The sequence below is a fragment of the Anomaloglossus baeobatrachus genome, chromosome 3 (genome assembly GCF_048569485.1).
Source record: "Anomaloglossus baeobatrachus isolate aAnoBae1 chromosome 3, aAnoBae1.hap1, whole genome shotgun sequence".
Classification (NCBI taxonomy): Eukaryota; Metazoa; Chordata; class Amphibia; order Anura; family Aromobatidae; genus Anomaloglossus; species Anomaloglossus baeobatrachus.
In genome coordinates, this window is record NC_134355.1 from 154381876 (window position 1) to 154394340 (window position 12465).

A 12465-nucleotide genomic window follows, 5' to 3' on the forward strand; every position below is an offset into this window, starting at 1 on the left:
CGTATGTCATATTGTAGGACACACTCTTCACCCTTATACATAGGAATTTTCCTGGTGATATATGTTGAGGCCAGTGTAGCTTCATCTGATAACCAAGTGATTTCAACACCGCAGTCAGGGTTGTTACATTTACCGGGTGGTAGCATGTAATTCCTTGAATACATCAGTAAGTGGCAGGTTGATAGTCCTCATGTGAGGATTCATATTCATACAGTGCTTGAGCAATTGGTAATTGGAATATGTGCAATGAATATGCACGTGGACACTTTATTTAATATACTTATAACATAGTCTTTTACTAATTAAATATAGCTCTCTATGTATAGAGGCACTGGTCACTTTACATGTTCATTTTGGACTTTATTATGTGCAATATATGTTATGCTGCTGGTCCTGTCTAGAATACAATTTTTTCTGCATTTATCTCTTTTATACTGTGTGGGGAATTGGTTGATTTGGGTTGATGCAATAAAAAATAAATAAAAATTAAGTTTGATCCAATGTGGACTCTTGTACTCCTTTTTGAAAAAATATATTCATAATTTTTTCAGGTAGAGCTGCAATTTGTAATGGGAGTGTCCTTGCTCTAAGGTTGACCATTTTGTGTTGTTATATATTGAAAATAAAAAGTATTTTCAACTCACCTTCTCCAGCGACGCTATGTACAGCCTCTGCGCTCTGCAGCTTCCTGGCCGGCTCATTATGGCATTCATGTATGCAGCCAGAGCCGACCTGGAAGTAGCTACAGAGGTGAGAAACAGCGGGGGCCAGGTGCAGTAGAGCCAGAGACTTCAGCACCACAGACAGCAAAAACGGGATAGGTGAGTATATGTCCATATGCAATCATGGAGTACGGATCACGTATCACGGATTGCACATGGACTACCCACGTGTGTCGTGAATCACGGCACACAGAGAACCATATGTGCTTTTTACACATCAGTGAAAAACGTCTGTGTTTTTCACTGACGTGTGAAATAGACCTAAAAGACACTTCCAGGTTACGCAGAAGAGCTGTGGAATGGCGGTAGATATTGTAGATGATGGTGCTAGCTCAGTATATTAACACACTAACTTTAAAGCTCTGTGCACATGTTGCGGTTCTTGATGCAGTTTTTTAAAATCTGCATCAAAATATGCATGTGTCGCGGGCGGGGAGGAGGGTGTCAGCACACCGCGCTCACCCCCTCTGCTCGGGTCCGGCAGCTGCTCAGTGGTGGCTCGAGCTGTGGGCCGGATCCCAGGGTTTCTCGAGCGACACTCCTCGCCCGTGAGTGAAAGGGGATTGTGGTTGGGTGTGGGGGATTGTTATAGTTCGTGACGCCACCCACGGTTGTGGTGATTTCACCACCGCTGCTCAATTCGGGGGTCCCGGGGATGGTGATGCGGAGCAGCCAGGTGTCGTGTTGCCCCTCCGTGGGTAGGGGTTGGTGATCCCGGGGCCCGGTGGTGGAGAAGGAGGTGCGGGGCCTGGTGGGCGCAGGGACGCGGGGGCAGCGCTGTGCCTTGCGGCACTGTGGTACTCACTCAGCCTGAGACTTGGACACAGTTTGTACGGTAAACCAAACGGCTGGTAGGACGGTCCCACAGACGGCTGCACCTGCACTCCCGGTAGTTGACGGTGATGTCCCTCTTCCTTGCACCTATGTTTGACTGATGGTAGCGGTGGATTCCCTCCGGTTACCCGCTCCCCGACTACAATCTGGGCCGGAGGAGCTCTACACTTTGCCCGCAGGCGCTGGCCCTGAGAAACTGGTGTCTCTCCGCTTCAGGTTGGGCTGTTGCCTTCAATCGGGACTTGGTTGTTGGGGGATCTACGTCCCCTTCACTGACGGATTCGGCAAATTTGGCGACTCCTAGCCTTGCCAGGGTCCGAGAGGCCCCTGCCCTGGTGCTGACTGTCCTTCGGAACACTGCTCCAGACCACCGGGCACACAGCCAACGGGGTCCTTCCAGGAACTTCCAAACGGTCCCCCTCCAGACAGTCGCCGCCATCGCTGACCTTGCTGTTCTGGCCCTACACAAAGCTGGACCCTTCAGGCTTTCCTTCCTTCTTGTCACCTCACTTGCTTTCCTCCTTTTCCACTTTTCTACTTTCCTCACTTTCACTTGCTGTTTACTCTTGCCCTGCCTGGGCTTAACTCTGTTCACTCTTTCATGTCCCTCACTGGATTCTACTCTCAAGCTCTTCCCTGAGCTGTCTGCCTGGTACTTCCCGCCTCCAGAGCTGTGATCTCCTTGGTGGGCGGAGCCAACCGCCTGGCCCACCCCCTGGTGTGAATCATCAGCCTCTGGAGGAAGGCAACAAGGATTTCTGGTTAGCTGTGATGTGCCTACCTGGAGTGTGGGGTGTGGTGGTGTTGTGACCTGTGTCCCCTGGCTTGCCTAGGGCGACACATTCCCCCTTAGCAAAATGCAGACCGTCCGCGGGCTGCCGTCCTACACCGGTTTTATTTTTCTGAAAAAAGGGGTAACAAGGTTAAGCAAACATGAATAACATTTTTAATAACTTCTTCCCAAGACGGGAGGCACATTTACTTTTAACGTTGCAACGGTTTACGGTTACGGTTTCCGCTCTCTCCCACCCAAGTAACCTGGCCCTGATGCTGCCCCTAAAACCCAGGCAGCACCCCTTGACCCACAGTCCAGCACACGGTACCCGAGCGGGATCTGTCCTTCCCTCCAGAGGGTAGCCACCGGTTCCTTTGGTGGCTGGGCCCCAGCCTGCTCTGCTGAGGGCCCTCCCTCCAACCTGCCTCTCCGGAGGCGGCATTGCGGAAAACGGTAACGGTAACCAACATATTTACAAGCCACTAACGTTTGTGGTTGCCCTGCAAGTTCACGGGCTTGTCCATGGATAGTTCCCATGCATTTTTAAACGGTCCCCACGGGGACAACGGTGCCGGCTCCAGCCGGTTGCAAATCACAGCAGACAATCAGGTTAAACTTCGGTAATTTTCATTTTCCTTATCATTCTTTCCAAAACTTTTAAACAAACAAACAACACAACTTCTGGTGGTCCCTACGGGGACGGTGCAACGGGCATCCGCTGCCCTACTCCGGTCCTTCTGCTGCTTCATCCGAGGGAGGGGGTGCAGGGCTCACCTTGCTCTCTGTGCTGCCCCTGAGCTTTACATCCAGGGCAAACCACCCCCTCTCTCCGCAGTGCCGGGTATACCGCACCATGTCTCCCGGTATGAGATTACGGCCAGGATGCTCCTCGGGCAGATGGGCATTCACGTCCCGCTGGGCCACAAACACTTCGGCCTCCAGGCCCGGTTCGTATATGAATCCGTAGCCCCGGCGGACATCAATCCGCCTCACCTGCCCCTCGTACAACGGGCGCCGGACACGGAAGGTCGCTTGCCGCAGATTTTCCTTTTCCCGAATGGCTCGGGCCACCAGCTCGGCTTTCCTTCTCTCCCTCTCCGCGATCTCCAGGCCCAGCTTTGTCGGCTCCCTTTCCCAGTATGGCGCTGCTGCCAGCGCCGGCGCACGGGTCGGGCCCCGCGGGACATCCAGAACGTTACCCACTGTCAGGAAGGTGGGCGGCGTATCCCGTGGTGTCATGGCCTTGGGCGCTGCCTTGCAGCAACAACCCGGCGCCACCTCAGCCGAGGTGTGGGGGATGGGCACAGGGACTTTCCGCAGCTGGGTCTTCGGCTCGGAGTGGGTCATCAGCTCCGGCTCGGGAAACTGCTCGGGGACTGTCTCTGGCACAATCTTCGGGGCCTTCCATGGCAAAACCTCCGGTTTGCTACGGGCTCCGGCTACAGGTCGGTCCGCTGGGGCGGACGGGCTGGGTATCGCGACCGGTTGCGGTGGTAGCGGGCCTAGTGGCGGGGTCACGGCCTCCGAGTCGGGTGGCGAGGGAGGCAACGGGGGGAGAGGGCTTGGACCGGGTCCCTCAGCCGCAGCGACCGGTCCCTCCGGGACATAGGGGCGTGGGTCACTCACCCTCCCTTCCTCCGCTTCCTCCTCGCGTCTCCGCACGGTGGCTATAACGTCCGCCATGTCGGTCTCCCACTCCTCCAAGAGGAGCTGCATCTTGACCTGCAGCCTTAGGTGGAGCTGCGCGGTCCGGATTTCCACCCACTCTGCGGTTCCCGGCGCGGGGGCCACGGTGTTTCGGGACGGCATCCACATGGTGACTTTCTCTCTTTCTCCCAGGAACGGTATGTCCGCAGGGTCCTGGCGTCCCTGCTTTTATAGCCGCGACTACATGCGGCCAGCCGCCATCGCGTCCCCCTTAGCTCTTTCCGGCCCCTCCTCTCTCGGGGCGGGGTCTTGGCCTTCGCGCCTCTACTGCTCGAGAAGACGCTCGAGCGGGAACTTTTCGCGCCAAAGATGGCGGCTTCTGCAATTTTTCTGCCGGATACCTCCGGCGGTAACAAGGCGCACCTCTCCCAGACGGCAGAGCGGTAAGATCCTGTTCGTAACGCCAAATTGTCGCGGGCGGGGAGGAGGGTGTCAGCACACCGCGCTCACCCCCTCTGCTCGGGTCCGGCAGCTGCTCAGTGGTGGCTCGAGCTGTGGGCCGGATCCCAGGGTTTCTCGAGCGACACTCCTCGCCCGTGAGTGAAAGGGGATTGTGGTTGGGTGTGGGGGATTGTTATAGTTCGTGACGCCACCCACGGTTGTGGTGATTTCACCACCGCTGCTCAATTCGGGGGTCCCGGGGATGGTGATGCGGAGCAGCCAGGTGTCGTGTTGCCCCTCCGTGGGTAGGGGTTGGTGATCCCGGGGCCCGGTGGTGGAGAAGGAGGTGCGGGGCCTGGTGGGCGCAGGGACGCGGGGGCAGCGCTGTGCCTTGCGGCACTGTGGTACTCACTCAGCCTGAGACTTGGACACAGTTTGTACGGTAAACCAAACGGCTGGTAGGACGGTCCCACAGACGGCTGCACCTGCACTCCCGGTAGTTGACGGTGATGTCCCTCTTCCTTGCACCTATGTTTGACTGATGGTAGCGGTGGATTCCCTCCGGTTACCCGCTCCCCGACTACAATCTGGGCCGGAGGAGCTCTACACTTTGCCCGCAGGCGCTGGCCCTGAGAAACTGGTGCCTTGGCGGTGGCGGTGTCTCTCCGCTTCAGGTTGGGCTGTTGCCTTCAATCGGGACTTGGTTGTTGGGGGATCTACGTCCCCTTCACTGACGGATTCGGCAAATTTGGCGACTCCTAGCCTTGCCAGGGTCCGAGAGGCCCCTGCCCTGGTGCTGACTGTCCTTCGGAACACTGCTCCAGACCACCGGGCACACAGCCAACGGGGTCCTTCCAGGAACTTCCAAACGGTCCCCCTCCAGACAGTCGCCGCCGTCGCTGACCTTGCTGTTCTGGCCCTACACAAAGCTGGACCCTTCAGGCTTTCCTTCCTTCTTGTCACCTCACTTGCTTTCCTCCTTTTCCACTTTTCTACTTTCCTCACTTTCACTTGCTGTTTACTCTTGCCCTGCCTGGGCTTAACTCTGTTCACTCTTTCATGTCCCTCACTGGACTCTACTCTCAAGCTCTTCCCTGAGCTGTCTGCCTGGTACTTCCCGCCTCCAGAGCTGTGATCTCCTTGGTGGGCGGAGCCAACCGTCTGGCCCACCCCCTGGTGTGAATCATCAGCCTCTGGAGGAAGGCAACAAGGATTTCTGGTTAGCTGTGATGTGCCTACCTGGAGTGTGGGGTGTGGTGGTGTTGTGACCTGTGTCCCCTGGCTTGCCCAGGGCGACACACATGCCTCTCCTGAAGCCAGCAAAGTCAATGGGATCTTAGATTTGCTGTGCACACAGTGCGTGCTTTTTTTTTTGCGGTTTGGGTGCAGATCTGATGCAGAAAAAAATCTGCAGCATGTCAATTATTGGTTAGGTTTATCAGCGTTTTTTCACCCATTTACTTCAAATCATTGACTCTCTTGATGGCCCAAAAAAAGCACCAAAATGGCATCAAAACTGCGTCAAAACCGCATCCAGTTTTGATGCATTTTTTGCCACAGCATGCAGGTCTCATGTAGAAAAGTTCTGCACCAAATCGACATCGTGTACACATAGACGATAGGAGAACTTCTTTAACTAGAGTATGCTCCAGTCAGAAATAGGACTTTCATTTCTACGAAACATTCCCCATCAGCTTCGCATCCCCCAATTAGAGGGTTCCTCTCTGGTGTTATCATCTTAAAGTTTGAAAAGTACTTACAGTATCTACAGTATTTTATATCCATCAAAGCACTAAGGCCCTGATTTACCCAAGTGTATTAGATCTGAACAACAATCCTGCAGTGTGCGCTGCCCTTCTCAGGATAATCATTTTATCAATTTGTGTTTGTTGTTTTGCTGTAAGTCCATCTAATCAAGAAGACTTCATACTTTCCAATAACGGTTAAGTTTTAGTTCAGGGATAGTTATCTAGATCAGAGGTCCCCAACTCCAGTCGTCAAGGCCCACCAACAGTGCAGGTTTTTGGGATTTCCTTAGTATTGCACAGGTGTTAATGTAATTACCTGCCCAGGTGCTGGTTCCAACAGCAGTGCAATGCTAAGGAAATCCGGAAAACATGCACTGTTGGTGGGCCTTGAGGACTGGAGTTGGGGAACCCTGATCTAGATACACTGCTCTACATCATCATCATCAGTTTTTTTCTTTATTTCTTTGGTGAAAAAAAAATCTGTGAATTTGTCAAAAACTATGTTTTATTTCCACATTTTTTGACATTAATAAAATTTGAATTCATCCATCTATAAACCTGTATGAGGGCTTGCATCGTAGGCAACAACTTTAGCTTCCAAGAATGGGAGAAATTTCTCTTCTCCCATGTTTTAACTTATTTTCTTCTTCATCAAAAGAACATTGCACAGGTGCAACTACACAAACTGCATAATCTGACCCACATTTTCTGACATTTGGGAGGTATGGTAACTATTATCATGAAAGATAAATTCACAATTAATCAGATGACTTCTAAAAAAATCAAACCAAAAAGCAAAAACCAAAAAAAAAATAGGAGGAAACCCAAGCTCAAACAAGAGGAAGATAGTAGATTGGGCCCAACAACAAAATTATAAAAATGTGTAAAATATGCCAGAACAAATGTCAAAAATGTAATATTTATTTTTTTTATATTTTCACAGATATTGCTTGTACTTCGAAACCCAAAAGACACGGCTATCTCCTTTTATAATTTTCATAATAGCTTGCCTCCTCTTCCTTCCTATAATTCCTGGAACTTGTTCTTTAAGGACTTTATAAGTGGAAAAGGTATTTATCCTACAGATACTAAAAGCTTAAAGCGCACCAATCACCAGGATTTTCCTATATAACCTAAAGCCAGTGGTATACTGGCGCTATCATGCTGATTCTATACATACCTTTAGTTATTAGCTAGGATGTATAGGTTTTGAAACACAAGGAAGTAAAGTTTATAAAATGAGCAGCTTTTTGAGTGGCAGCAGCTGCTGATCAGCTGATAGCTGGGGTGGGTATTCATAGTGATTCCCACCCCCCTGCCTGTCCATCTTCCTTCTATCTGTTTTTTTTATGCTAATTCTATAGAATTGTTTTACTAAGTAGCTAGAAGGACCTGTGCTGATGTCATACCAGAAGGGGTGGGGTCTCAGCCAACATAGCTGATACCAGGAAGCAATATTATTTTTCTGTTGCTGAGGCTCCGCCGCTTCTGGCTCAGTGATTTCTTATTTTTGCGTCTTGACATCTTTAATTATACCATTTTTTTGTAGATGCAATGTTTTGATCGCCTGTTAGTTTATGTATTGATCAGGCATTTGTGAATGCAGCGATATAAAACGTATCTTTTTAATTATTTTTATTGTTTTATTTTCAATGGGGCAAAAGGGGGGTGGCTTGAATGTTTAGATTTTTTCGTATTTTTTTAAACTTTTTTAACTTTTTATTCATTTTACTAGTCCTCTAGGCTTGCACTATCTGTTCGCTTTTGCTGATCAGAGTGGTGCTTCATCAGCATCCCTTTAAACAGCAGAAATGTTGTTCTCCTGTAAATGCCAGTGCTCTCCCGGCATTCACAGGAAGCACATCATGACAGCAACAGGAGTTTTCAGCTAACTCCACGCTGTCATGACAACCAATAGGTGCACCGTGATTGCTTCATGGGAATGCCGATGGCGACGGAGAATGGTGTGATCCCCGCCGGAGCGTATTAGATCGCACTGTCAGAGTTTGCCAGCGAGATCCAAATAATTAACAGGCGCCTCTGGTGGATGTCTGATCTATCCACGCCTGTTAGCTGCATATGTCTGCTGTTCAGATCAGTAAACATGTGTGGATAATAATATGGGCTCGCATTAAAGGGACATATATGATCTAGGATGTATAGGTACGTTCTAGGTCGTAAAGGGGTTAAAAATATAAATGTAAACTTCACATGCTAGCTGTGACCCTTATATGGCATATGAAGAAAGGTCCTCTGGTCAGATGAGAACAACGTAGAACTTGTTGAGCAAAATGCCATGTATGGCGAAAAACCAACACTGGACTATCACCCTGAAAACTCCATCCCCATTGTCAAACATGGTGGTGGCAGGATCAAGCTGTGGCGATGCTTTTCTTCAGCAGGAACAGGGAAGCTATTGAAAGTTGATAGGAAAATGGATGGAGCTAAATACATGCCAATTCTTGCTGCAAACTTTAGACTTTGCTGTAGATTCACCTTCCAGCAGGACAATGACCATAAACATACTGCCAGAGCTACAATGGATGGTTTAGATCAAAGCATATTCATGTGTGTGAATGGCCCAGTCACAATCCAGACCTGGATTCCATTGAGAATCTTTGGTAAGATTGGAAAATTGCCTCCATCCAATCTCATTGAATTATATTTCAGCCTCTAGATAGGTAAAGCTTGTAGAGGCATACCCCAAAAGACCTGCAGCAGTAATTGCAGCTAAAAGTTGGTCATGCAAAGTATTGAATTGTGGGGGGTAGGGTGGGCTTAATAACAAGGGCATGTCACAATTTTCATTTTTAAAATATTTATAAAACTATGTACCATTTCCTTTACACTTTACAAATACTTGGTATATCACATAAAGCTACATTTGAATTTGTGGGTATAACATGAAAAAATGTGGAAAGGTTCATTAGGTATGAATACTTTTCAAGGCACTGTACATGTAGATTTCCTGAAACAACAAGAAGTTAGAGTCTCAAAAATCCCCAGTGGTCAGTGTGAAAATTGTAGAATTTCAAATTATTATTTTTATTAAAGATTGTGATATGACAAAAAATGCAGGAGAAAAAAAGAACCTGCCCCCCTTTCCTCACTGATTTCTGCAGCTATTCAACAACCACTATTCCATGATGTGGCCAGTTTAACTTGCCGAAACTGATGAAAGACCATCTTTAATACCTGAGGAGTGCATTAAAAGATACCTTCAAACTTTACTGCCAATCAAGACTTTCAAACAATTTGATCTTATTTGCTTAAGATAACAAATATTAGATCACAGACAATTTTCAAACCACTTTGTTTAAATCAGTTCACAGTGCACTTCAATGGTATGGTATCTCCTTTAAGTCCAGATGGCTGTCTACTGCATCTAATCAAGTGTAAGCTGTCGCCAGTAGTGATGGGCGATCCCCCCGATGGTCGGGATCGGGAGCCTCGTCGGATCGTTTTGTAAAGGTTGGGATCGGGATCGAGATAATGTTAACTTGCATCTGATCACTGATCTCGATCCTTACAGTTATGGGATGGGGCGGGGGGCTGTAAAATAAAGAATATAGTTAATAATAAACATTGTCATTATTATACTTACAGGCCCCGCGACGCGTCCTGCAGACTCTGTCTCCTGGCCACTTCAACTTCAGAGTCTGATCATTGCTGTGCCCCCAGGTTAAAGGACCTTCTGTGACGTCATGGCCATATGACCAGTCAGGTGTGAATGTTGTATTACCTTGTTGGTTACAGACTGGTTACATGACCATGATTTCATCAAAGGTAATGTTAACTGAATGTCACTGTGTCACATCGCATCAGGGCGCACAATCTCCCGACAGGAGCGGTCAGCTGCATGTATTTCAATGCAGCTGACCACTCCTGTCCTGAGAGCGTCAGGCTTTGCAGGGTGATACAATGTGAGACGCAAGTGCAATCATACCATCACTGTCAGCCTGCTTCTTGCTCTGTACAGAGCAATGTAGCAGAGCTGATATGGCTCTCTCTGCTTCTCACTTTGTATAGACTGTGTCTGTGCACAGTGATGAAGCAGGGTTGACATTGCTGTCCCTGTGGATTACGTCGGACTAAGGATTTTTTATTATAAAGATGGAGCTTTTAAATGTTTTTTTTTGTTTTACTTATAATAACCCCTTTATTACCCAATGTGCCACCACCATCATGGCCGCTGGATGAGCCGGGTAATGGTGCTAAGAAACAATGCTAAGAAACTATGTGGTTGGTACGATCCCCGATCTTTACAGTTCGCGATCGCCCATCACTAGTCACCAGCAGTAGAGACTTTGAAGTTCCCCATACTCATTGGACTAATGTCGGCCAAATCAGTATCAACAAGTTTGGCTCATTGTCTATTGTGAATCGGGGAATGCCACGCTGCATAACTTATGGTCTGAAAAGATGTCAATTGAGAATGTCTCATTATGAACTACCATTACCTTTAGTCTTCAGGAGGTACAGTAGCTGCTGGAAGAGATGTCTGTCAGCAGCTTTCTCATAGAGAACACATGAGCGCTCAGCCAAGAAAGCACTCATGAGTAAAGGACAGATGGTTGAGATGATTGTCGGCAGATTGATAGGATTAAGCATCGTTCGGCCAGCAGCTATGTAATGTGTATGGCCGTTTTGAGACAGATTGCAGGAAGTTAGATCTGTCCTTCGTTAATAACGAAAGAGTGGAACAGCATTCCTGGCTTATCTAATATAAAGGACAAGGCAGCACTCTAAATCAGATGCAAAAAAAGTGTATTTTAGTCCAAAATAAAAACTGTGCTTCAGCTGCATCTTTGCCTTCATGCTTGATAAAGCCTAGTAGGTGACTAAATTATTGAACCTTTGTGGATTATGATACTTTTTTTTATGAGATCTGTAGTGCTGCCTTTATCTTTATATTCCTTATTTCTTAGTCTCTCTGCTCATTTGATGTGAAAGAACAGGTAGACTTAAAACAGTCTTGAGTGCAGGCAGAATTTGACATTGTGATTTGGTTTTCTTTGCTTCAAATTTCTTATCTAAAGACTAATGTGGTTTTCTATATTTCTTCTATAGTATGTTATGGGCCATATTTTGAATTTGTTGCAGCCTGGGACAATCACTTCAATGACAAAACTATGATGGCAATAACATTTGAAGAAATGAAAGTGGTGAGTGATACTTCCCGTTCCTTAAGGTCACTTTACACGCTGCAATATCGATATCGCTAGCGAGCGTACCCGACCCCGTCAGTTGTGCGTCACGGGCAAATCACTGCCCATGGCGCACAACATCGCTTACACCAGTCACACAGACTTACCTTCCCTGCGACGTCGCTGTGGCCGGCGAACCGCGGTTCGTGCGGCGTCACAGCAACGTCACATGGCAGCCGTCCAATAGAAGCGGAGGGGTGGAGATGAGCAGGCGGAATATCCCGCCCACCTTCCTCCTTCCTCATTGCCGGTGAACGCAGGTAAGGAGATGTTCATAGTTCCTGCGGTGTCATACATAGCGATGTGTGATGCCGCAGGAATGACAAACAACCAGCGGCATGCACCACCAACGATATGAAAAGGAGCGACGTGTCAACGATCAACGATTTTTGACGTTTTTGCAATCCTTGATCATCGCTCCTAGGTGTCACACGCTGCGATGTGGCTAACGTCGCTGGATGTGCGTCACAAACACCGTGACCCCAACGATATATCGTTAGCGATGTCGCAGCGTGTAAAGCATCCTTTAAAGTCTGATCTGATCCGCCAGCAGAGCTATTTAGAGCAAGAGGAACGGAGCAGATGGATGTGGGAAGATTTAATATAAAGTGTATTTTATTTATTGAAATCTCTGCTCTGTCAGGGTAGTCATAATCAAAAATTTACAGCTATTTCTGTAGATAAGGCTGTGAGACATTATTAAGAAGGTTGCATAAGGCTAAATCTTGGGCCTATTATCTACTGCATAGAGGAAGAGACAGAGTAAAAATATGTATCTATTTATATGGACTGCTCAGCATTACTTTCATGCAGCCCATGGACAGCATTGGTACGGTTTATGAAAAAAAAAAAACAACTTTTTTTACTTTCATACAACTCATGTAATGAACCATTTAATTTTGGAACTTGAAATAACAGGAGCAAGTCTTCAGCCTTTGGATACAAATAATGTAGTTTCTTATTACAGAATGGAAACAGAGATCCTAATAATAAATATGAGAAGTTCTTAAAAATATTAATTTCAATAATGATAAAGGTTTATTTTACATAAAGCCAGAAAAAAAATAATCCTGTACTGCAACCTCCACAAT

At 47.7% G+C, this 12465-nt stretch overlaps 1 protein-coding gene across 1 annotated transcript in view; it reads left to right on the forward strand.

Moving 5' to 3' along the window:
* Nucleotides 1–12465, forward strand: part of LOC142295086 (sulfotransferase 6B1-like) — a 116324-nt gene that overhangs the window by 82736 nt on the left and 21123 nt on the right. Inside the window, exons 4-5 of the mRNA XM_075338155.1 lie at nt 7111–7237; nt 11238–11332. Of these exons, the coding sequence (XP_075194270.1) occupies nt 7111–7237; nt 11238–11332 (222 nt within the window). The remainder of the gene's footprint in view (nt 1–7110; nt 7238–11237; nt 11333–12465) is intronic.